Here is a 26,853-nt window from a genome sequence, read left to right as displayed (position 1 = left end):
GAGGAGGGGGAGTATGCCATGTGCATGGACCGTATCTGACGTGTGCTTTAGGCGCACAGGACTAGCTCGAGGCTAGGCAGGCGATTCTCGGGTCGAGTTGCAAGGGCTTAGATAGATTAGGGTTCGAATTAGGGTTTTTGCTATTTTTAGCTTCATTGGACTCGATCATATATAAAGAACCTAGGGGTTCAGTTTTAAGTGCGCAAGTCAAAGCAAGCCTAGCTCTTAATTGCCGGTCTGGATCCTGGTGGTAGGCTGGTTAGTTGGGAGATGTGCTAGCATCTTAGATTGTGGCTCGAGGGGATGCCCTAGTTCTCGAGCCTTCTCCTCGCGGACATCATGGTTGGGTGGTGAGCTAGTGTGCACCCATCTTTGTTGTTTCTACGGTCGCTTCTCTGTGTTTGTTGGCAGGTCTTAGATTCCAGGAGTTTGGGAGGTTGTGTTATCTACATAGGTCCACTTGAGTCAACGGGGATTGACTTCTGTGGTCACGAAGCTGCCTCGTATTGAACTCCATATGCCTCTCCCTACATACTTAGGTACAACAGTATCCCTGTGAATTGCCATCAACCTGGCAAGCCATCCATTGTCTGATACCAAATAGGTCATTGTGGTGTATTGCAGCCAACTTCCACTCATTACCATCCTGTCCACTGGTGAGAGAAGATGGAACCGAGTGTTTATAAAGACCATGATCCGCTCTTTTGGCCCAAACCTCCTGTCCTGTGAAATGTCCCAAATGGCCATAGAATACTCATCGAATTGAACCCTTTTGCTAGTTTGGCATGTCTTGTGCACTGACAACAATTGAAAGCCTGGTGATGGTACAAACAATACCTTGGACGGATGCTTTCCCCCTTTGCCATCCAAAATGATCTCGAGCCTTTCCTCTCCACAAACTGGAATTGTAGAACTGTTGCTGAGGGGCATCGCCTGACTTCAGCCACAAGTCTTGGATCTCTGCTAGGGATGGAGTCATATGTCTAGTTACATCGCGATCAAGGATCCACTTCCTAGTCACACCAATTTTGAGGGCAACTCCCTCTTCTCCGGAAGAAGATGAAGAATCCATGACCTGTAGACATAGTTACCAAGGAACGCCATTCATAATCAGATCGGTGAAGGAAGGGGGAACTGGAACGTCACGGAATGGCCTTTTTGGGGGAGTGGGGTGTTTCCGTGCTCAGAAAATGTCTTACAGAAGCATTTATAGATTACAAAACATTCCAAATGTGTGTTTTTCAAAGTTCTAAAGCTGAAATGGAAAGTTCAAAGCTGTAAAAAGTTAGTTTCTTTGATGTTCTAGTATAGTTTTATGTCATATGATAACATGTATGAGTTCCACTTCCCTTTACCTTTGCTTTGTCCTTGGTCCTGTGGGGGAGCCAAAGCCACTGCATCTCATCCTTGTGGAGGACTTTGAAAACGTTCCTCCTTGTCAAGCACCATTGGCACAAGCTCTTCCCACGTGAGAGTGTTCAACCTCCCATTAGTGATAAGAGAAGAATAGAAGGATGAGTGCTAGGATGAAAGATGAGACAATCGTGTGATGGCCATGTCCTCGAATGAGGTCTCCTTCCTTGCCTGGAGAACCTCATGTTAAAGTGCTTGGAGCTTGTTGATAAGCTCTTGCATAATTGCTAACTTTGTGGGATTCAGCACTCTCATCTACACTTCGAGGGGGACTCTCTTCATTGGGGAGACTTGATTGTAGAGGGACGCCAGGTTCTCCCATATCCCCTTGGTGAGCGTCGCGTGCTTGACATGGTTGATAACTTGAGGATTACAATTCAAGAAAATAAAGGAATGGACATATGCATTTACCCGATCCCAGAGCTGGGCCAAGTTCTTAGCTTCCTTCTGCTCTGCAAGGGGATCCCAAGGTGCTTTGCAAGCGGATTTGGCTTGTTGATGCCCCCAAGGATGAAGTCAGCCAAGTTATAAGACTGAAATAAAGACTACATCATCACTCTCCAAATTCTGTATTGTTGCCATCCAACTGATGCTCAACGGGAAAGGTGGTAGAATGGAGATCTTGACTTGTTTCTGGGCCATTTGGAGTAAGCTTGCCATCTCAAAGGGGAGAGAAGTAGATCTTGTGAATGGGAGGGTGGGTGGGAAAAGAAATGGAGATAGAAGGCTTGGAAAGAAGAGAGCAGGAAGCTGCTCTGTTGCTTGCTGCCTTCAGCTTCTTCGTACCAAGCTCTTGCTGTCCACGCCTTGCTACACCTTCTCATAGAATCACCTTCAGCCCCAAACACGCCTTGCCTTGCCTCTATACACCTGATGTGCCCAGACCTCTCAGCAGCACACTCCAACAGTCCCTTGATGACCTCCGAACAGCAGCAAAGAAAACCGAACTGTTGCTTGCTCCAAATGCTCTCCTGGTCCCAGCTTCTAGTCGACTTTGCTCTGATACCATGCAAAAGTGCAGCGGAATGCGAACAGCAAACCGAGAGCACACCAAGCAAACTCTAACAGCAGATAATTGCAATGGAGGGAGACAATCGACACCTGTAGATCAGGAAAAAACTTGCATGGAACTGCTGAGAAATAACTTCGAGTACAAGATGAAATGAGGATGGGCAAGGGGGCCCTATATATAGGGGTGAACCCCTTGCAGTCAGCTTATGCAGGCCGACCTGGCCAAACAGCAGGTCAGCCTAACCTGACCCAGGTGGGTTGGGTCTGGTTGGGTTTACCCGACCAGTCTTGTCGGTGTAACCTGAGGCAGGTTGGGTGGCCAAACTGGCCCCAAACCTAGCTCGACCCTGGCTGTTGGGGCGGCCTGACGCGGCAGTCAAGCCCCACATGTAGTTTTTGTCCCGGCCTGGAAACAAGCCCCTGACCTACGTGGTACCCTGGCAAGATAGCGATGACTATGCCCTGCCCTAGCACTGGTCCAGCACCCTCCTAAGCAGATGATCTACCTCACACCTGGCAATTGCATATTGACTAGGTGATGATAAGCCTAAACTTTATTATAGGATTATCAATGGAGATTGCAATGACGTAACTTCCTTCAAGTGTTGTTTTCCCTTCTATTTTTGTGAGGCCTACAAAGGACAACTACTGCATTTGTCATCAGAAATCTTATCTACTCTTTTTTCTGCCTTTTAGACCCTTGACCATTTACTCTTTGAAAAAACATCCATATTTGGGATTTTGCAATATGTTTCCTGCTGATTTTTGTTTGTACGCTCATTAACATCTCTGCATATTCTCGAGATCCGGTTTTCTCAACTTAAAATACCTTCAACATGTTGACTTCTGTGCATATGTAAAATGCTGTCATACACCTTTGTAATTCAGGCTTGCAATAGATGTAGTGCTGGAACCCATAAGCTTGTATTGAGCCATCAAGAATTCTTCTTGCGTGCATTGGTTTGAGTGCAGGCTTTAATAAGTCTTTCAAAGATGTACTGAGAGATACAGCAGAATTCAATGTTCTGTCTCTGGAAGATGTCCGTACAGCAGCAGATGGAACAAGAAAGGTCAATTTTTAAAAAACTGAATGGGGTTTCTAACTTTGCGATGCGACACAATTTGCTGTATTTCTGAATCTGGATTATTACTTTGTAACCTTGACGCTTATTAAGGTTTTGTTCTGGTTTTCATTGGGCTGGCATCGGATTGTTTCATTTGCAGATGATTTTCAGTGTTGATGATGGAGAAATGATTGAGACAGTGATCATTCCAGGTCCTAGAGGCCGTGTGACGATTTGTGTTTCCAGCCAAATTGGATGTGCTATGAATTGTCAGTTCTGCTATACTGGCAGGCAAGCTTCTAAAATCAATGGTGCCTCTTCAGAGCTAGGTGACAGTTATAGGGACCCTATCAGGATTCATATGCTGCAAGAGCTGAATGAAATGCACTCAATTTGCAAAACTTGCAAACATTTTTTTTTCACAAACGTTGGTTATCTGAAAGAATGAATAGTAGCTGCTGCCACTATAAGGATACACCAGGGAACTGCTCCTTATTCCTCGAGATGTCCATTGCTGATAAAAGCTCTCAGGATTCTGTGGCCCCAAAAAGGACTCTTCATTGCGATTATGTACCTTGAATGAACAGGGCTGCTTCCAAGATATGTGTCATTTGCAGGAGTTTGTGAAGTTCTAGTACCCAAGATACTTCTTGGTATTAATACATGCTTGTACGAGCTAAGGGAAGTAATATGAGTTATTAGTTTTGGCATTTTAATCACAATCCTTGATGTGACCCTCATAAATAAAAAAGTACACTCCAAGCCTACTTATCCCACTAGCATGTTTCTGGGACTTTGAAATGTCTGAACATCTTGTGCACTGCCAAAGTCAGTGATCAACCATACCAAAACAGGTTACTGCACCCTCCTTTCAGATGATCAGGAAATGTTAGATTAAATAGGATGTGTCAAACTCCCAAAGGGAATCACTTTTAGACTATTAGGGATACCAATGGGATCTAAGGCCTCAATGAAAGACAACAAGTTCACGAGAAAGATAGATGGCTACCAAGCAAATCTTGCTGGGAGAAGACTTGTTTAAACCATTGCATTTATCCAGTCGCCATTTTCTACTTATGTTGCCGGTGACCCTCTCTTTGGATTAGATAAGACAATTCAGGTCAGAGGTGTCTCTCACAAGAAAAAGATCTCCTTGGTAAAATGGTCTTTTTGTACCAAGCCTACGAGTGAAAGAGAGTTGGATGTGGTTGATATCCAAGATGGAGCCTATAAACTTTTCTCTTCCTGGGTCATAAAGGCTATACGAGACCTCTCAAACATTGTGGGTACAGTTTTTGATGAGGAACTTTTCACATGTCAGACCAATGAGAGCTCCGAAATGGAGAAAGTACCCTCTGCTCTCAGCCCTATGTAACCCTGAACCTTGCAGCATGAAGGGTAGCCTTCTTTGGAGATCCCTTTGGGCTGCAATGATTCAACTACTTTCGAGGCCAGGGCCCTGAATGGCATTGTTCAGAAAAGGTCTGCAGTGCTGGGGGCACCTCTGGCGGATGAATTCAGATGGAAAACTTGGCCTAAGATAAGGAGAGTTTAGGCTTTCCAACCAAGATTAATCTCTAGTGATGAGTTGTGGAGCTATGGCGTAGTAGCTTTCAATGGAAAGGGGGCTCGTATTTGACTACAGAAAGGAGTTCAATTGGGTGGGAAGCTCTCACTTTTTCCCCTATCCCAACTCTCATTCCAAGACAGAGGAAGTCTATTCTTACCTTGAGATGGAAACTGTCAGAGAATAGCTACTATCGGAAAGGAAGATTCCTAAGGATTTGGCACAAGGACATTCTTGAGAAAACGTCCATGTCTCTAGCTGATCCTGCATAAAGCTGTGTGGTCCAACTTTAGAGGGGAAAGGATTGGCAAGAGTGATGGCAAACATAAAAGATGTCAGGGGCACAAAGAGGATATCTTTCATCTATTTATCGCTTGTCCTCATGCTAGAAGAAATTGAAAAATTATATAGATTCAACTAGGGGTGACCCATCAAGCTGGAAAGCTATTTTGCTGGGGGATGCTTTCAAACTCAAACAGGAGCATTGGAGTTACATTAGAGCACATGCAACCTGGCTCATTTGGATTGCCAGAACAGTTTTTTCCAGTGTGAAAGTTTTAGCCAATACTGAAGAAAACTTCATGATGTAGTTCAACAAGAAAAACAAGGCTGACCTAGGATGTACTAAAGTTTAATTAATGTCATGCTTAACTTCTGAAGGAGATGCAGGCTCATGTGTAGGATTTTGTGCAGGAATACACGCAGAACCAAGAGCAGGATCAGAATGAAGCTGAAATTCTTGATGAGGATGCTTGAAATGTATAGAGCATAAATGCTGTATGGAATTTTTTGACAGGTAGATCATATATGCTGTTTAACAATGATGGCAAACGCTTCAATGTAGAGCACAGGAACTACTAATAGAATCTTTTACTGCAGATATATATAAATAACTTTTTTCAGCTCCCAAAAAAAAAAGCTTCTTCAGATCTGAGCAATGCTTGCCAAAACATTTGAAAAAGCCACCCAAAGATCACCAAGAATCTGAGAACAGGGTGTCTTATAGATGTTACAAGCTGCTATATCAGCATATTTGCCCATTTCATATGCTTCTCGGAAAGTTTTGTCTGAGTTAGAAAATATCTCAGACTTTGGTGATCTGTTTTAACAGTAAAATCTGCACCCAAAAGATAGTGCTTCCATGTGTTCACAGCATGAACTACAGCCAACAATTCTTTTTCATAGATTCCTAGATATCTTTCAGCGTCACGCAATCTTCGGCTCTCGTATGCTACTACATGTCCATTCTGATGTAATACAGTCCCAACACACTCTCCACAAGCATCGCAATCAACATCAAAAGGTTGATAAAGATCCGGGACTACAAGAATAGGCTCTGTAGTCAACTTCTCCTTGAGTGTATTGAATGCTTTCTTTTGTGATATTCCCCATGTGAAGGCTGCATTTTTCCTAGTAAGGTCATGTAATGGAGAGTACAGGCATTTCATGGGTACTTTCTTTGATGATATCCTAATCTTTTCAAAGACAGAAGAAGAGCACAGGGAACATCTTGCTTTGGTATTTCAAGAACTTTGAAATCATCAGCTTTTTGCCAATAGCAAGAAAAGTGAATTCTTTTTGAAAGAGATCCATTATCTGGGGCATATAATATCCAAGAATGGGATACAGATGGATCCTGCAAAGATCCGAGCCATCCAAGAATGGCCTAAGCTGAAAACTGTGCATGAAGTCCGTAGTTTTTTGGAACTTTGCTCCTATTATAGGAGATTCATCAGACATTTTGCTGATATCGCAGCTCGGAAGATGCGATCCATCATTCTATTGAATGTGGCTGGAATTTGTCAACCCAAAAGGCATCACTAAGTATTCATACAACCCGAATGTAGTGCGAAAAGCTGCCTTATGCACATCTTGTGGTTGTATCTTGACTTGATGATGGCCACTCTTCAAGTCTATCTTGCTGAAAACTGTTGCTCCTCTGAGTTGGTCAAGCACATCATCTATGCGTGGTATCGAAAATCTATTTTTGATGGTCATCTTATTCAATGCACGATAATCAATACACATTCGAAAAGAACCATCTTTCTTTTGTACTAGAAGTACTGGTGAGCAAAAAGGAGACGAGCTGGGCTGAATCAACCCTTTGGACAGCAAGTCCTGCACCTGAGCCATAATTTCCTCTCTCCAAATCGCACTGACTCTATAAGGTGGTCTATTTGGTGGCTCACTACCAAGCATTAACTCTATCTGATGATCCTCTGGTCTCTCTGGGGGTAACTCCCCTAGCAAAGCATCGGAAAAGCAATCTTTAAAGTTTACAAGAAACTGAAATTTATCTTTGTTTGCATCATTCATTTCAGCATGCATATCATTCTCTTTTTCTTTTACAAAAACCATGTACGCGGATATTGCAGACTTTATTGCTTTACCACATGTAACATCAGATAAATGGGGATAGTCTCCCCTTTATTCCTGGCAACTAAAGGCTGGTTTTCCCCCCTATGGATAAAACTTAGCACCCTCTTAGGGTATTCTATTGTTACTTCCTTTCGATGGAACCACGGTGTACTAAGTACAACATCATGTTGCTTGAGAGGAGAGATTAAGAAGTCGTCCCGATCTACATAGCTCTGCACATGGGCACGAAGCTTTCCAATCAAAGGAGTAACTTGCACTGGATTCCCTTGAAACATTTGATCAACATCAAGAGCTCTGCCTAGCTCTTCAGTTTTTATCCCTAATCTCAAGGCTAAATCTTCAGATATGAAATTGTGTGTAGACCCTAGATCAAATAGGATTAATGCTTGCTGATCTCTTATCTTTCCCCATGATAGCAAAAGCTCTTTTTCCTTTGGGTCTGAGATACTACCCGAAACATTTGGGACTACTCCCACCATTGGCCTTGGTGGTACTTGTGGCTTTTTCTGCTCCTTAGAACCCGAAGGCTTCTCAGGGCACTGGGCAGCCATATGCCCCTCTTTCCCACACTTAAAGCATTTCCCATCTCGGTGGAATTCAGCTATCTGTTCAGGAGTGAATGGGGATTCACCTTTATATGACTTTGAAAACTGAGTACCCCTCAGCTTCTGAGATTGAAACCCTTTCTTTTCAACCTTGGGGTACTCTTTCTTTTTTGATTTTGAAAAATCAGTTTTCTTTCTTTTAGCACGTCCTGCATGCAAGGATAGTACTGTGGATGGATCTTGTAACGGCACAAGACTAGCTACTGAAGCTGAATGCATAAGGTCTTGAATGCTCTTTGCCCCCAAAGCATTCACTACTGCGTGAATCCTTGGACTGAGACCTGCTCTGTACTTTCTCATTTGGGTTCCTTTGGAGATCTTTTTGAAAGGTGCAACCTGCAAATAAGCATCCCAAAACTTTTGGTTGTACACATCCACTGTATCTCCAGCATCCATATGCAAACTGTCCCAATCTTGAAGAACATGATCTCTAAACTGTTTAGGCATAAACTGTTGGTAGAAGGCTTTCTTGAAGTCATTCCACCTGTTTGGGGCTGACCCATCTGTGGTCTGTGCACTCCACCATGCACTAGCTGTTAGTGTGTGCACCTAGGGACTTCTGGGAAGTGTCTCTTCCCCTAGGCTAGCCCCCTAAGCCAAAGTAAGTCACGGTTCCTAACTTCACGTCCCCGTGACATACCCTCCTCTTGAAACAGCAAACTATCAAGTTTTCTTCTATAAACAAAAACCACCAGCAATGATGATATGGTCTAGGAGAGCACGCGTGTCCATCCATATATCAATGCATCATCCGTGTGGAGTGACTAGTACACTCATCATAGAAGTCCCGTAGTAGATGTATTGTCAGCAAACAATACCTCGAGTGAGACATACAGTGTCACCAAGTGACTTCTAGATACCGTGAGCCTGTCTGTTGACAAGGGGGTGGAGGAACTACCCCCCTCTTGAGCATCAGGCAATGCTCCAGACCTATGCTCTGCTGAGCCTGAAGGAGCTACAACCGAAGTCAGCTCAAAGCACAACAACTGAGTGGACTATACCACCCTGAGTGAAATCTGCTAGTTTACTTGCCTCCAATGATTTGAAGCACACACACAGCACAATAATGGATCCTAGGAACATAGATGCCGGTACTCGATATCCTTGCAGACTTGCATCACCGAAAGCTGAATCGGTTCAGCCCATCTATGCTAGACTTGGACTGTTGCCTCATGGTTCAAATCAAAAACCAACTAGCATGTACGAAATGGATTTACTGCTCGAGCCCTGCCGGGCAACAAGAGCATCCAAAACAGGCATGTGATACATGGATGTGCTGCTCTAGCCATGCCGGGCAACAAGAGCAATCCAACAGTAACAAGGACTACTTATTCTGCAATTTACCATTCAGCCTAGAAGAGGAGACTCTCCATCTTCTGACTGATACAATAAAAAAATCAACAAAACTAGTAGGGAAGAACCATCCTGCAAATTACCATGCAAAGCTAGCAGGGAATGAACATCTTGCAAATAACAAAGCAGCCTAGAAAGAGGAGACTCTCCAATTTCTGGCTGTGACAAATATTAATCCCAATCTTACTGCTTTTTACCAAAGGAAAACAAATCTCCTAGCGCGCGTGGCTGTCCCTTTTCGCTTCTTGTGCTCCCATAGGTTGTTTCTGTTTACGATTGGGGCAATCTTTGGCCTGATGGCCCTCTTCTTTGCGAAGGAAACACCTTCCAGCTTCAAATAGGGCTTGCTGTTCCTCAGGAGACAATCTCTCTTTGGTACTGGGCTTACTATTAGGTCGCTGGTCCACATCAAACTTGACTTTGATGGGCTTGGCAAATTTCCTTTTCGTGAAAGAGTCATCCTGCTGCTTACCTTTGAATCTTGGAGTCATCCCTTGCATGAGAGCATAGGCTGTAGTAGCATTCTCAATCAGTTGAGATATGTTGGAGACCTTTGTCTTGGTGCAATAGTCATGAAGCTCCTTTGGCAGTCCACAACAATACTTTTCCACCTGCTCACACAATGATACGGTCCTATACAAGCTGACTGGCAATAAGGCCTCCCAGAACTTTTTGTTATACTCTTCAAGATTCTTACAGTTTGCGGCATCCAGCTTATGCCATGCTGTCATTATATCCACTTCAAAAGTGGTGGTGAGCCAAGCAGATGAGAAAACTTGCTTGAACTCAATCCAAGTGTTAGGGGCTTTACCCTGCAAAAGCAAATTGGTCCACCATTGGAGTGCGTTACCCTTCAAGAAGGTGGCTGCCTTTCGTACCTTGGAAGACTCTGTGAAATGACCACCGGAATAAGTAGCATCAAACTGTTGCACAAATGTCAGAGTCTTCAATCTATCCTGCATCCCATTGAAGGTTTCAAACTTCACAGCTGCCCCTCCCTCCTTATAATCTTTCAGCTTACCTTTGGGAGTAAGATTATCATAAAATGGGGGCTGTAAATATGGTGGAGGCATCGTGGATCCCATATTCTGTACCATATCGCCTGTGCCCATGGTGGGGTTGACCATTCCGGATCCCATTCCTTGCATCTGTGGCACACTCCAAGTGTTGCTCATCATTCCTGGCATCCCTATCTGCATACCGGGCTGCATCCCTATGTTTGCATACATCATATTGGCATTCACAGGGGGCATTCCACCCTCCATATGCTGCTGCAAATTCTGCATTCCTGGCTGGAAACTACCCAAGTATGTACCAGGCATACCAAGCCCTTCGGTGGCCTGTCCCACCATTGACTGAAAAACCGATCCTCTGCCAAAATATCCTGGATGCTTCATGGGCTGAGGAAGGACTTGCTGTCCTTGATTAACTGAATGAAAAGTATTGACATTACCTGCTACAGGGGTGACTGTGGGCATCTCTGGTGGTTGTCTACTGAAAGATACACGCCTATGCTTTGTTTGCTTCTTCTCAGCTGGCTTTTTGCTTCTAGGAGGAGCATTACCACCAGAATAAGCTTGCATAATCTCCAAGAAAGTTTGTTGCAGCTATGACAGGGCTCCCACTGCGCTTTGCATTTGTAACTGAAAAAGGGCATTGGGATCAAGCTCCTCTGTCTCATCCTTCTCGTCCTGCGAATGCTCAGTGGCACGCTCGAGAGAAACATGCTGTCCCTCATCATTTTGCTCTTCTTAACTCTCACTGGTATTGTGCTCCTCATCAAAGCTGTCTGTTTCCTGCTCGGAGATAGTCAGTGATCTCTCGCAGTGCGACATGATTGCTGATGGTATGGCTGTAACAAAAAATGCAATGGGGCTTTCTTCACCCACTACTCCTAGGGCTCACCTCTGTAGGAAGATGGTGATATCCCGGCAATGGAACCACTGTAACCGGCCTTCAGTTTCCTAAAGGGCAGTAGACCATAACTTGCATTGCACTTTCATTATTCACAGCCACATTGCATCATTTCCAACCACTTAACTTTAAACAATACCACTTAGAAACAACTTGAGAAATAAGTGGATGGAGGCTAGAGTGCCCCTGCTCAATGAAACCCAGTACAAGACACCACATTGGCCCCAAACACTTGGCGCCCCTTCCGGTATTTATTTATTTCTTTAGGAATGAAATTGGTACATACAACAAGGGCTCTCCCTTGTGCTCTGCCCCACGGGCAATTCCACTGTCCAAGCCAAACCTTGGCTATAAACTGCATTCCATCCTAGTGCACACACTAGCACCCAAGTGCCAAGGCAAAGCTAAGGCATCCACTATTTGTCCTTGACCAACTGTAACCGTATCCAAGCATTCCACAAAGACTGCAACCAATTGTTAGTGACCAAGCATCCAGACACTTCCCGAAATGCTCAAGCAGTCTCAAGGATTCCAAATGCAATACACTGTCGGGACACCCTCTGTAACTGAGTGGCTGCTTAAGCCTGTAAGGTCCAGAGGAAACTCCAAACAACAAACGGAACAACAACAAGCTTCCAAAAATCACCAAATGCAATCGCATGAAAGGGATAGTGACAAGAGAACTCAAACCAGCTTCAGCTGACTTCAATCCAGCTCCGAAACACCTCTAGCAGCGACACATCCAGTGTTGAGGCTAGCAAGAGGAACTGGCAGCTAGGAGAGGGGAAGACGGAGAGGGATTACAAGCTGGAATCAGAAAGAGAGAGAAAGAGCAAGAGGATCACGGTTAGGAAAGGGAAGCTGAGCAGGCCGTACAGCAGCCTTTGGAATCCGGGCAGCAGCAGCAGCATTAATGACGTCCGTACAGCCAGCAAAGAAACGCCCGTGCAGCCAGCAAAATCACTCGTACTAGCAGGCAAATCCCCCGTACTGTCCACCTTGGATCCCGTACAACAGCATGTGAAAAGTCCGTACAATCAACCTAGAAAAACGTGCATCTGTCCGTACAGCCAGCAGATTAACATCCGTACAACCTGCCTTGGGAGTCGTGAAACAGCCCGTACAGCAGTGATGGAAACTCCGTACAATCAGCCTAGAAAAACGTGCATCTGTTCGTACAGCCAGCAGATTAATATCCGTACAACCTGCATTGGGAGTCGTGAAACAGCCCGTACAGCAGCGATGGGAACTCCGTACAATCAGCCTTGGGATTCGTACAACTTGAAAGATCCCGTACAGAATGCGTTGAAAGGCCGTACAATCTGCCTTGGTCTCGTACAGCAGCACCAATGGGCTGTACACTCCGTACGAGGCCTTTGATGAAGCACATGCGGTCTGTACAACTGCCTCGAAATGCGTGACAAACCCCAAGAAATGCGAGCGGGGAGCTTTGGAAAGCGTGCCTTTTCCTTCCAAAAAAAAACGTAGGAAAAACCTCCCGTAACGTTGAGGAGAGGAGTAAGAAAAGGAGAGGTGGTAGGTAGTGAATGAGGGAATGCCACGTGGCCCCCTCATTAAAGCTCTAACCCTTGCAAACCAATGGAACATTGGTTTGCCCCTCACATTAAAATCCTAACCCCTTCTAACCAATGAAACATTGGTTTCCTTGGGCCTAACTTTAAGACCCCTCTAAACCTTGCCTTGCCCCTAGCAAGTAGGCCTAGTGTGTGCACCTAGGGACTCCTGGAAAGTGTCTCTTCCCTTGGGCTAGCCCCCTAAGCCAAAGTAAGTCACGGTTCCTAACTTCACTTCTTCGTGACATCGGAGTCAAGTATCTTTGACCGTAGTCAATTCTTTGACCATTAAAAGAACTCTTTGACCATACTTAACACATATAAAAAATCTTTAATTATGATCAGATAAATGGTCAACTGTACTTTGACTTAGGATATTTACATTGTGGTGACAGTTGCAGTCCCTATTTCCCTGTAATAATTTTTTTGAGGGCATCTGTAGTCTCATTGCAGCACTTATCTCAAAGATTCTTTGTGATAGAACAAAGGGAGAGAAGAAGGAGACGCAGCACGCTCAACACTAGGGTCCAAAAATAAGGGATGGACCCCCCCAAAGGTCTTTATTGCAATAGAATAATGCTTTGTACAACTAGCTCGGAAAAGAGCATGAAGCTGAGTACCACTCTTGAATGAATCTTGGGGGCCTGGGGCCTTTCTTTTATAGACTAGGCCTAGCTAGGGTGTGCTTTCTAAAAGCTACTTTTACAAAAAGCCAAGCTTTTAGTCTTTTTCCTTCTAAATATGGTGCTCTAGAGCTTTTAGGCGCCTTTTAATCTTGTGGGTGCAAGAGTCCTTTTTGCACTCTCTTAGGTCCTACACATGGTACAAACAAATTTCAACACTTTAACCCATTGAAGGTTAGCGAAATGCATGCATTCCTAGTTCTTGGACTAATCCTAGTCCCTTGTGGGCGTCCCCACAGTTCTCTTTTACCAATGCAAAGCAAAAGTAGTAAAACTTATTCTAATGAACCAAAGTCAGTTTTCTTTGACCATAGTCAATATGATAAATACTCTTCTTTATTTCTTGGGAGAAGTACCAATTGGTGACATCCCCTCGGCTTCTAATTAGTCGTCCTCAATTGAAAAGCTTCTTGATATAGGTGTAAAACTTGGGTATACCTCCTCTCTTGGCATCAATTGCCTAATAGTTTTGGTACTTGGCAAGATACCCGCAGATAAACTTGCCTTTGGGGTCTCCTCCATCTCTTCCACCTAAAGTGGATCTTGGAATCTGGTAGTTTCTGATCATTGACTTAGATCAGTCTTGTGGCATTCTTTGCTCCTTTTGGCCAACTGGCCTTCTAGGGCACTAGGTAGCCACACGCCCCTCTTTCTGCATCTAAAAAAATTGCCTTCTGCACAGAGATTCTTGCTTTTCTTTGGCATTTCCTGCTCTTTAAGAGCACTGGGCAGCCATAGGTCCTTATTTTTCTTGGCGTTTTCTGCTCTTTAAGAGCACTGGGAATCTGATTTTGGGATTGGTTATTCTATCCAAGCATTTTCCATGCCAGTGCTATGCAATAATCCTCTTGCTATGATCAACCCACCCGAGTCCTTTCGATTTGATGCCATTGTCAATTATATCAATATTCTTTGTCCGAATTCCTTGGAATGACAAAGCTCTTGACATCTCTGTTCCTAAGAAGCAACATAATGTCTATAGATACACTCAGAGAAGTTTCCCATCCGGTACTTATAATGTCCTTCTTTCTTGGCGAATCCATGCCCCTTTAGTTGGAGTTGACTACTTCTTCTTTGACTTCACAAGCCGGACTAGAGATAGTTCTGAAATGATTGCTTCTTCCAAGGGCTTTGTATTCCCCTCGGCTTCTTGGCTGCAACTCCATCTTTAAATCTGAATAAAAAGGAAGCAATAAATAACATGGCCAATAGGAGCAGCAGCAGATTTCTTTTGGGAATCAAAACGAATTGAGAGAGGGAGAGAAAGAATAGAGATTGCTACTTCCACGCAATATTTTTGCAATATTTCACAAGAACTTCGCGATGGCAACTAAAGAACACAAACTGAAATCTGAAAATCAGAAGTGCAGCACTTATCTCAAAGATTCTTTGCGATAGAACAGAGGGAGAGAAGAAGGAGACGCAGCACGGGCAACACTAGGGCCCAGAAATAAGGGATGGACCCCCCCAAAAGTCTTTATTGCGCAATAGAATAATACTTTGTACAATTGGCTTGGAAAAGAGCATGAAGCTGAGTACAACTCTTGAATGAATCTGGGGGGCCTGGGGCCTTTCTTTTATAGATTGGGCCTAGCAAAAAGCTAGGGCGTGCTTTCTAAAAGCTACTTTTACAAAAAGCCAAGCTTTTAGTCTTTTTCCTTCTAAATCTGGTGCTTTGGAGCTTTTAGGCACCTTTTAATCTTGTGGGCCCTCCTTTTAATGAGGCACTCCCTTGTCTTTACTTTTTGAGCCTTGTGGGACTTGCTTTTTGCACTTTTCTCCCCACTCTTGGTCCTTTTTGCACTCTCTTAGGTCCTACACATGGCACAAACAAATTCCAACTCTTTAACCCATTAAAGGTTAGTGAAATGCATGCATTCCTAGTTCTTGGACTAATCCTAGTCCCTTATGGGCGTCCCCACAGTTCTCTTTTACCAATGCAAAGCAAAAGTAATAAAACTTATTCTAGTGAACCAAAGTCAGTTTTCTTTGACCATAGTCGATTTGATAAAGACTCTTCTTTATTTCTTGGGAGGAATACCAATTGGTGACACTTTAACCTTCCAATATTTTTTCATTTATAATGATAAGTGCACATAACAGAGTGTGAAAGTCTAAGCATGCATGGTTATCAATAGTTTGGCATGTTAAGGTAGTAGCCTTTTTTTAAAATGATATGGGCACGCAGCAACTTTGTAAGACATTCCATGTAACATATAATTTGTTACATGATGTATATGCCCTCTTCCATCCCTCACCCCACGTAAAAAACAAAGAAAAGAAAAGAAAAGAAAAAAAGAAAAGAGAAAACAAAGAGTATTGTTGTGCGTTTATAAAGGGAAAGAGATAGAAACTTTCTTTGATCCTTCATGTCTTGTGTATATGCAGGATGGGTTTGAAGAGGCATCTAACCACAGCACAAATTGTGGAGCAGCTTGTTATTGCTCAACGGAAGTATGCTGATGAGATTGGTCCTAGCACAAACGTTGTCTTCATGGTTCATCCTTGAAATCCTCTTCTCTTTCGTTTTCATAAAATTCCTATGCTTATATTGCGCACTTGCATGTGCTGAGAGAGAAAGAGAGAGAGAGAGAGAGAGAGAGAGAGCTTATTAAAGTATGCTAAACACCGATGGGTCTATGAGACCGAAGAAAAACCTGATACCGTGAGCAAAAGGGTGGAGCTACTTGCCGTGAAAACACAAAAAATTATCACACATCCCAAGAATGGATTGCATATATAGATAGAGGCAGCAATGGCACATGGACAAATACCATCTACATGTCAAGAATGAGCAAATACATAACAGATATGCTGCTATCAACAGCTCAAACGTGCAAGGGGAGGATTGTGGGAATGCCATGTAATCACTGGTATGACCAGGATTGTAAGGATGCAAATAGAGAGCAGAAACAGCAAAAACAGTGAACATATGAATAGATAGTGAGGAATAAGTCTCAAGAGCAAGCAGCTTGAGAGCTTTGAGGATCTGAAATAAATCCCAGAAAGTTCTTTTAGAATTCGCATGGCAACAAACCTCAAGAGAAGAAAGGACAATGGGAGGAAATGATATGGTTTGTCAAAAGCCTTTACGAAATAATGAGGAAATGAAAATCAAACACAATTACACTTTCAAAGCATCAAATGCAATCATAACTGAGGAAGATGTGGATAAAGGCCTAAAAAAGCTAGCTAATGGGAAAGATCTAGACACGCAAGGGCTAATAGCTGAAATGTTGACAGGGGGGGGCAAGAAGACAAAGAAAATGCTAACCAGGCTTATGAATATGGCTCTAATGGCAGCTCAGTATGATTGTGCCAATCTATAAAGGGGGAGATAGCAAGATGGCAAAGAATTATTGAACAATTATGGTAAGAAAAATTACATGTTTTGGAAATTTTATGTGCCATTACATACTACATCCATAGAGTGTAAGGAGTTACCTTCCCATATGGGTGAATTCTTGGGCATCATTTGATGTCCTTTTCCATACTCTTCTTTCTTTATTGTCGTCTTCCACTTCATCTATATGGGGTCTCTCCCCTCATTGTTATAGTGCCTTGCATTGATTCTGCTCATGCATTGAAATCTCCTGCAAGTTATCTTTAGAGAATCTGTCTATATCTTCCCCTAAATGCATGAAGGAGTCTTCTCGGGATATGTGACTATGTCTTCATAGATGGGTGATTGTGGGGGTGCAAAATAGCATGCTGCCAATCTTATATTCCTTTCCCTTGGCATTGTTTCTATCCACACGTATTGTTTATTGGATCTTGTGTTACAACTTTGACTGTTTTTTCCTAGGTCATTGAATGTAACGTGCTATTCCACCAAATCTTCATCCTCCTATTGTCCTTGAATTTCTGTGCTCCCATGTTTCCATCATTATAATTATGTATGTCTGCTCAGCTATTTCCTCTTCCAGTGTGATGACCTTATCCAAGGTCGATCCTCCTATGTTCCTTGAGGGTCTCGAGTCCCTATGCTTGTTACTGTTTTTTGTGATAACGGCCTTACCATCTTTCATGTATGCATGCTTTTCCTTCCCTTTTTTCTTTTCTGATTTTTTCAAGCTCCTTGAGCTTTTGGGCATATAGACTAATCAATCCATATGGACTATCCCTTAAGGTGGTGTTTGTGGTTGAGCAAGCTGATATGATGGTATTAAAGTCTACGTGAGACCCTTCATGATCACTATTGTTAATAGTGACCCCTTACATCCAGTGAAAGAAAATATTAAACCTTGCTATGTGAGTACTTGTTGGGCTAGCATGTGTGCTGGTCCTAGTACCTTGTTGCGGTGTTCCAAAACCTCCTTTAAGTAGCTTCCTAGCCTTTTGGATGGTTGCTTCAGTAGATTTTTCAAATCGTATCTGCTATCCCCATAACCTTCTTTGATGTGTGCATATGCTCTACATCTTGGGAGTACATGCTGCTCATTTTCAACCTCCCCTATGGGGCAGATTTTGCAGGTTGTTTCTTCTTTGGTGATCTAGGGCCATCCACTTGCCGGACTGTTTTGATTTTGCAGATTAGATGCCTTTTAAACATTGATATGTCTTCGCCGAGGTATTTTCGCATTCCGTAGCTGTCCATCGAGTTAGTTTCCTATTTGTAGAATTGCATTTTTGTCCCCGGGTGTTCTCATAGTTTCTGTAGCATTTTTTGCATCACTATCTCCCTCATTTCACATTCATCTTCTGGTATATCCGCAGCTGTTATACCCCATGATTCATCCACTTCATTTCCTCTGTGTGCCATCCCGTGGTTTGCGTAGTTTTCATTGCCTTGTGTGGTATCCTATTGAATGGATATGATGGCTCCCCTTCTAGAGGTGTCATGCCTATCTCAGCTAGTAGGATGGGGTAGGATGTCTGTGCCTTAACCCCTAACTCCCCTATTGGGTAAAGTTTCCATTATTTCCCAGCAGATCATAGAGAGTTCGAGCGCCCATGATGGGCACCGTAAAGGATTACCATCTGCACTAGCATGGTATATAGAAACTGCTCATTTCCCAATTCCACAAACGTCCCTTCCTGCATCTATTGTGGAAGCTATATAAAGATTTCAAGTCTCCCAAAATCCTCCTCTCCACACATGCATTCCATTTGTAGTCATAAGATCTAGTCCTAGGTATCTATACGTGTTGACTGTTTCCAAGGGCTCTCCTTTAAAGTGACATTCAACTTGTTTATTATGTGTCTCAATCACCATTACTTTTGTCTTGTCTATGTTGACTTGCATTCGTGAGTGTCTGTAGGATTCTCTTAGTGCATCCAAATGTGCTTGCAAGGTCTCCATGCTCTTTGCGGAGAATGCTACATCATTTGCATAGATAAGTAGTATTAGAGCATATCTTGCAATCTGGACACCCTCCTTGCTGTGTTTTCTCATCCACTCTTCCAAGTCGTTGATAAAGAGACAAAAAGAGTTGGCAATAGGGGACAGCCTTGCTTGATACAAAAAACTCATAATGTCCAAATCTGCTTCTAAAAGTGGTTTATGCACATCCTCGGCTCTAATCCGGATTTGATGGTAGCCACACTTAAGATCTATCTTGCTGAAAATTATGGCTCCATGTAATGCTTTTAGCAAGTCTTCAACCCAGCCATCGGATACCTGTGCTTAAGAGTGATGTTGTTCAGTGCTATGTAATCTATATAGAGACGGAAAGGATCATCTTTTATTTTCTTCAATATCACTGGCGAAGCAAAAGGTGAGAAATTGGGCTGAATCTCTCAGCTTTGAGGTATTCTTCGAGTTGCCTTCGCACCTTAGCTTCTTTAGTAAAAGTCGAACTATAGGAAGGCCTATTTACAGGTTCTACCCCTGGGATTAGTTCAATCTTATGTTGAACATTCCGCTCTGGAGGTAAAAGTATAAGGTAGCTCATCCCTAAAACAATTGGAGAACTCCTCTGCAGTCTAATCAACCAACTTGGCCTTCTCCCCATCTTAGGTAGCGCAGCACTAGTCGATGACCGTCAATCGACTCAACAAATGTTGAACAAAGAAACAAAAACTCTTCCTGAATTTATCGAACTTCCATTACGGAAACTAACGGTCCTTGAGACGAATCCTTTTCACCTCTTAAGACATATAGCACATCGTTCATCTTGAATTGATAAATGTGTTTTTTCCAATCAAGGGCTGTATTCTTCTTAGGATGCCAAGCCTTCCCTAGGGCTATATTTGCGTGAGCAAGTTTGGTCATTTCGAAGTCTACGTATTGCTATAAGCTGTATACCCCATTGCTGCGGGCTTCAATAGGATATTATTAGGTGCACTGTTTATTAACTTAGTAACATACACACACAATAAAACAAGTATTGACCTGTGAGAAGATATCGCTAGTTGAATCTGCATCTGGTCGGGCTCTGTGACTCCCTTAATTTTAGATCACCATCTCAGCCATTGGACGATCCTTGTTCCATGGACAATCTTTCCATTGATGAGACTGAAGGCATCCAAAGCACAAGCCTTCTCTCCTCGCTTTCTCTTTTTGTTTGGAGTCAAAGGAGATTTTGACCAAGCCTGGGCTGCCATTGGAGTTACTTTTTTTAAAACCCCTATGGTGGTGCTTGGTTTAGGAGTCTCTGTTGGCTCTGCCTGCTTGGCTTGGCCGCTAGGCTGTGAGACACTCCCTTTGCTTATCCACTTCTTCTTAGACCCACTCTTTCTTGGGTATTCACACCGAGTCCCAGCGTGCACAAGCCCACTTGGTTTGTTCCCTTTGGCATCCTCATGGTTCAAGGCTATGGCAATTGCTTCATCTAGAGTGTTCACATACTTGGCCCGAACTTCCACCTTGATCCTATCATTCAGTCTGAAAATAAAGTTCTTTACTTGTACCGACTGAGAAAGAGGTTCATAAACCTTCATTACACATTCTCTAAATTTATCAGTGTTTCAGCCACCATTGGCAAATTTCTCTGACAAAGGTTTCTGTACTGATTCCAAGCTTGGGATGCTTCGTCAGGAGGTAAGAAATGTTTTCAAAATTCTTTCTTGAACCCTTCCCATGTAGTGGATGCCATCCCTTCGCTTTTTAATCCACCATCTATCCGTTGCCTCATTAAACATATGCTTGGCCTTATGGATTTTCTTCATGTCATTCCTGATTTGACAAATGGCAAAAGCCTCTTCCCATTTGTGCAACCATGCTTCTATGACATTAGAGCTACGGTCTGTCCTCCGACCAGAATACTTTTCTAGCCTATAATTGGCAATATTAGGTATTTTTGCCCTCCTAGGCTCGACCGTATGAACATTGGTTTCAGGCTCCATTGGAGCTTTTCCTTTAGCCTCCCGTTATGGTCTTGTCGACATACTGTGAACCATTTTTCTAAGTTCGGATTGCCTTTAGTTTGCTTGCAGTTGCTGCTGAGCCAAAATCTGTTGTAAAGCAATCCTATCTGCTGGGTGCAACACCTGCTGGGTTGGCGGGACTCCCGATTCTACGGGATCCACCCTTGAGGCCTCTTCTTCAACTTCCATTGCTACAGCTTTGCCTTTATCCATAGAGTCTTAGATCTAAAAGGTTTAATCCTACGTGGGTTGGTTGGGTTTTTTAAATTAAAAACTTCTTGAAATTGCATTTACAATTGGAAATCCCAACCTCCAACTATAAACTGCAAACTCCAAATGCTTAAGACAACTGCTATATCAAGCTGCAAACCACTAATACTTTTCCCTAAATTCCTCACCACGAAATAACTGGAAATACCTATTGCTGCAATCAAAAGACTCAGAAATTCCCTAACACAACCAAATCAAAATCTAAATAAGGAAAGGAAGCTCCTTGGTCACTTTTGTTTGCTCCCTTTCTGATCACCAAATAACCAGATCCTTTTTCTTTTATGATTTCCACACCGCTATTCTTCCTCTACTTTTCAAGTTCGTTTGTCCTACACTACCTCCGTCAAGCTGTGCATCACATGCGCTACCTTGCGCTCTGATACCAAATAAAAAGGATTGATCGACCAACACAAACTATCACGGGCAATGACATACTTACTATCCACCCAGCCAAATCTCTGTAATAGCAAGCTCGAATAATTCCAACGTGTGCTCTTCTTGCATGCTACATACCAAAGCCCACAGTTCCCTAGATGGGTACACTTACCACATGTCACATTTCTAGGGCCATCCTTGAGTGCATCATTTACTCCTCTTTTGAAGTACAATTTAATTCCGTTTGCCCCTTGGCAATTACAATTTTGGTGCACCTAGGCCCTTGACCTTTAGAACCATCTAGTTAGTGCCAATTCACCCTCACCAAGGACTTTGACATTGATTCCTTTAACAAGCACAATAAAATATAATACAAAAGTCGGTCCTCTAAAGTAAAATGTCCACTTGCCCTTTCGAGGTCATGTTACCTCAGCTTGAGTGCAACATGTCTAGAATCTTTCTATTGGATAGCTTTTTCAGGCCCTTACCCACATCTTCCTTCATTATGATGTTGTTTGTTGCCTTTACAATGTAGTCGTGGTTGACTCTCTTTCCCATCCCTTTTGTAGCGGCTTTGGACGAACCATATCATGGCTTCCCAATGTGCTTTCCTATCTCAAGGTTTGTGGCCATGCAATTTTTGGAAAACCTTTTGGGATTTTGTTTCAGCTCCTTTGTGTGTGTGTGTGTGTGTGAGAGAGAGAGAGAGAGAGAGAGAGAGAGAGAGAGAGTTTATTAAAGTCTTCGGAAGACTGATGGGTCTATGAGACTGTGAAAAACCTGGTACAAACGAGCTGTGGTGGTGGAGCTGCTAAATCGAGCATCCACACCAATGCAAATGCAAAAAATGCAAAATGTCAGTACTAAATCCTAATTACAACATAGTCATGTCGGCAGTCGACTATCTCATCATCATCGTCATCAACATCGGGACATCAGGGTGGATGAGGCAATGGGGATAGAGTGCTGTCGGCCACTCAAAGGTGTAGCTGTGGCATGTCTCTTGGTCATAGCTTTGCGTCTAACCAAGGCTACTGTGACCCTCGTCAAGCGGGACCCGACTCTTAACAGGGAGGGGATGTCCCCAAGTGTGATATGTGTGTCAACCCTCTATCTGAGCTGTCGGGTCACAGGTCAGAGGTCACGGTCATGTCGAGGCCTTCGTCCCGTGGGTGTCCATGTGATCTGGCTGGAAAAACTTTGTGATAGAGCTCTGAGAGGGATCAGCCAAGGAAAAAGTCTGCTCCTGCCTCCGTGCTCGAAGTATCCTCTTGCGGAGGAAAAATACTTTCGCGGAGGAAAATACTTATCTTAAATACACAAGGAGTTCTTAAATAAGGGGTTTTATTAATGTTATTTTTTGCTACAACCCTAAATGAGCATTATCCAAATATATTAAATAGCTTGTACCTATGCTTTTGATTTACATGTCTCCCTAGAATCAAAAGGAAGGGACTAAGTATAAATAAACATTGGCTTACCATGAGGGATTACAAGGGTGTTTGTGCTAGGTGCAGCCAAGTTTTTTCTACCCTTTTTGTGAAATGTTTTTCTTTTCAAAAGTATGATGGCTACAAGCCATATTCTTTGTCATTTACTTAGGCTAGAAGAGGCTGATTCTACATAGCATCCTTTTCCTCTACAAGTTAAATTCTCCCATTCTCTTCTATAGTTAATGGCTATCAACACCTTTTTCCTATAATTTTTGGCCTGCCCTGAGGTAGGTCTAAGTAAAGGCGATACGGAAGAAAAATCATGATGTATTTCCTTCTCTCAAATCTTCCATATATTTAGCCACTCTCTCTCTCTCTCTCTCCCTCCCTCCCTCCCTCCCTCCCTCCCTCTCTCTCTCTCTCTCTCTCTCTCTCTCTCTCTCTCCCCCTTTCAATTCATCATCTCTCCACCGCTACAAATCCAATTCGTCTTCTCTTTTGGTATTTTAGATTTTGGGAAAGCCTTATGAATGATTTCTTATCATTCGCATTTTTTAAATAGTAAAAGTTAATGGCTATGGGCACTCTACCTACCCAATATCCTTCATCAAAACAATGCATCTTCGTCAAGGGCTATGCTTGTTTTATTGAAGTCATAAAGAGCTAGGCGGGGACATGTTGCACATCTATACTAATATCGTAAAGATGTCCTATGCACCCTTGTGTGTGTTTATTACCTTTGAAAACTACAAGGATGACTACAGCTTCCATGACCAATCTAGTAAGAATTTATGACCCAAGCATATCCTTTCATGTCTTGTGGAGCCAATGTAGGAGTCAAACCACCAATAACTAGAAAAGTCATGTGTGAGGAAAGGTACCGTCCACGGACAATGGCATCTGAATGCAAAGTGATCCTCAGTCTCAGGCTCTTGCATATCAAATAAAGTGCAGAAATCCGTCTGTCACATGGAATGCCCTCTCCCTGTCTTCTCTTTACCCATAGCCTATGTGAGGATATTCGGAATTGTTCAATTGAGATCCTCAATGCATGTGGGAGATGAATGTGGGTGTATCCAAGTGGTTTGGTAGACCCCTCTACTATCCGTAAGCAATGATCTTTGTAGAAGCCGAGTTTAATGACTGTTTGCTGCTTGCAGGCCAGCTCCACTCCATCCCAAAAGCAGTCACCTGACAATCACGTGTCAGTCCAGCTCCATATGATTTTGACCACATGATTCCAACCAGATTGTGTGGCTTGATCAGTTACTGCAGTGCTTCAAAAGGTACATGTGAGCTGTGCAGCCTTCCACTAGTTGTTGCAGCCTCCATTTCAGGTCTCCCATTTCTTTCCCTGAGCAACCTTTGCTGCTGCTTCTGGAGGCCTTTCTTGGTGCACCTCCCCATGCTCTCCTCATCTGGGGGATCGCAGATGGGGAGTGTCTATGTTACTCCGATCTCACCCTCCCAATCCTCACATGTCAATGTAGATGCTCCATTAGCTCCCATGGAGAAGCCTTTGGATCAATTCGGACTCGTCTTTGTTCATTGGTCTTTCTATCCGTAGCTCGTGCTCCTCCAGGTCTGATCGTCTGCAATTGAACCACCGTGGTACAAAAGTACAATCGTGGCAGTACCACATGTCCATGGCACCACCATCTTCAGTCACGAACCTGCTTGTGATCTTGAGCACACCTGGTGCAACCATCATCCAACTATGCCCCCTCATAATTAACGAACAGCCTAGAGTCTTCCAAGCACCGTGCTTCTGAGGTCTGTTTTGACTTGTCTCCACTTTGGATAAGTATGCAGCCAAGTAGACCACCTGAGCAATGAGACCCCAGTGGCTGATTCACATAGATTCGCCAGCCCAAATGTATCTCCAAAAAGCTGGACCATGAGCTCCCTATGAGCTCTCAAGGAGGTAAGCATACTCCTTCCACTTGTAGATGTCCTTTCTCCACCATGAAGGTTTCAACAGGTTCACCATATCCACCTTGTAGCAACCTGCATGCAAGCACCAAGTCTCCCCCCTCTCTGCCTTTCAGGAAGCTCCAATCTATCACAATCTAAGAAACATTAAGCAAAAGAATCTGCCCATAGCATGCTGTTAAGGTCTAAATGGATACATAAAGAATATACATACCCGTAGATCAACCCGCTTGATTGCTTGTTCTTAAAACAAGCCATGTACGTCATGGAGGCACTCACAGCTTCCCTGTGTAATCCTTCAGTGCTTTCTTTAGTATCCGAGCGTCCATTTGACCTTGACTCCTGTGGTCCTTTCAAAGAGACATCCCTCATGCAAGTGATACTAGCTATGCACTCAGTTCAATCTAAGCACACTTTGCTTCCCTTCACCTTCACAAAGGTTGATTCCTCTCTAGAAGTACCAAGATCGACCTCAGCAACACTAGGAATTACTACCAAGAAAAGATCCTCAGTGATTACCACATCGGCTGCCGTGGTCTCATCTCGTTTGATTCTTTATTGGACTCCTGCATCTTCTTCTAATATTTTTTTCCTTGCTGCAGTCCTTGAGGAATCGTCCTGGCTGGTCATAGTAGAAGAAATTATTTTGGTTCTTTCTTTTTTCCTCGTTGTTACCATCAAATTGTCCCCATCATCCTCATACTTGCCATTCTTCTTGGGCTTACCCTTCCCTATGCCTTTGATCTTGTCTTTAACATTAAAGGCCTTGTCATTGGACACGTCATATTTCTTCTCCTAAGCTTCCTCCTACAAAAGCAAAGGTTACCGGTGCAGACCACTGCCTTGCAATCATAGTTGTAAGAAACCCTTTGTAGCTCCTAGGAAGCATGCCAAGCAAAAGCCTGTCCTTGGCGAATCCGCCTTTTGACAAACCGCGGAGAGTTGATCCCTCACCACCTTCATCTTGGTGATGTGCACGTAAATTGAGTCCCCCTCATCCATGTGCATGCTATAAAACTCTATCTTGATGTCGAGAATCCTTGCATCATTGTTCACCTCGTACATGTCCTTCGGGATGGTCCATGCACCAAATGTTGTAACCACAAGCTGAATATATAAGAGGACTGAATCTGTAGTTGTGCCATTGGTAATGGCAAGGGCCTCTGCATCACGCAGTTTCTAATCCCTCACTACGAGATGGATTTGCTGGTGTCACTACTCTAGCCGCATTTGTGGTAGCCTATGGCTTTAGCTCCACTCATGTTGATTTCCCAACTCGTCCAAACCACCAAATGACTTTGGATCTTCATCTTCCATGATGGGTAGTTACTTCAGTCAACCTTACCTGATTCCACGAAGTTGGAAATGGGTAGTCTAGTTGCTGGACATGATGAGGAAATGAAGGGATTAGGGAGTGTACACCCTTCTTCTATGAAGGGCACCTATCCTTCAGACATAAAAGTCGATTTTTGCATTTCCCAAGGTTCTCGCCTTCGAGCTCCTAATACTTGTGAATCTCCTTCAGGGCTCTGATACCATGTTAGAAAAAATAGAGTGGAGGAGGTTGCATGCTACAACCAATGCTCTCCACAACGGAAGATAGATGAAACAAGATTGTGCCCAGAAATGACAGTGTCAATTTCAAATCCTACTTATTTCCATGATGTGTACTAGTGTAGAGAAAGAAAGAAAGAAAGAAAGTTGTATTAACGTCTTCAGGAGACCTCGCGGGTCTATGAGACAAGATACAAGATATATGTAACCCATACAAGCCACTGTGGGCTGAAGCAAAGGGCACACTAAGGCCCTTGCTGAGTGCTAAATGATAAGAATGCAAAAAAAAAGCCTAGTACAACTATTACAAAACATAGTAGGTACAGACAGTAAATGAAGAATGCTGTAGGGAGAGAGAAGAGAAACAGTAACATATTCTTGTCCAAGGATGGACCCTATCTCCTTGTGGCACCTTCAA

At 43.3% G+C, this 26,853-nt stretch overlaps 2 protein-coding genes across 2 annotated transcripts in view; one reads left to right on the top strand and one right to left on the bottom strand.

Annotated features, from left to right (window-relative positions):
- Window positions 1-26,853, top strand: part of LOC147897437 (Radical SAM superfamily protein) — a 51,971-nt gene that overhangs the window by 15,153 nt on the left and 9,965 nt on the right. The window contains exons 4-6 of the mRNA XM_087380451.1: window positions 3,397-3,494; window positions 3,649-3,779; window positions 15,952-16,060. Coding sequence (XP_087236577.1) covers window positions 3,397-3,494; window positions 3,649-3,779; window positions 15,952-16,060 — 338 coding nt within the window. The remainder of the gene's footprint in view (window positions 1-3,396; window positions 3,495-3,648; window positions 3,780-15,951; window positions 16,061-26,853) is intronic.
- LOC147897438 (uncharacterized) lies at window positions 9,608-10,504 on the bottom strand. The gene has a single exon (XM_087380822.1). The coding sequence runs from the start codon at window positions 10,502-10,504 to the stop codon at window positions 9,608-9,610; it is 897 nt and encodes a 298-aa protein (XP_087236948.1).

Source organism: Dipteris shenzhenensis, chromosome 10, assembly GCF_047967505.1.
Source record: "Dipteris shenzhenensis isolate YYH24624 ecotype China chromosome 10, Dip_SZ_1.0, whole genome shotgun sequence".
NCBI lineage: Eukaryota > Viridiplantae > Streptophyta > Polypodiopsida > Gleicheniales > Dipteridaceae > Dipteris > Dipteris shenzhenensis.
This window is presented reverse-complemented; position numbering and strand designations above follow the sequence as displayed.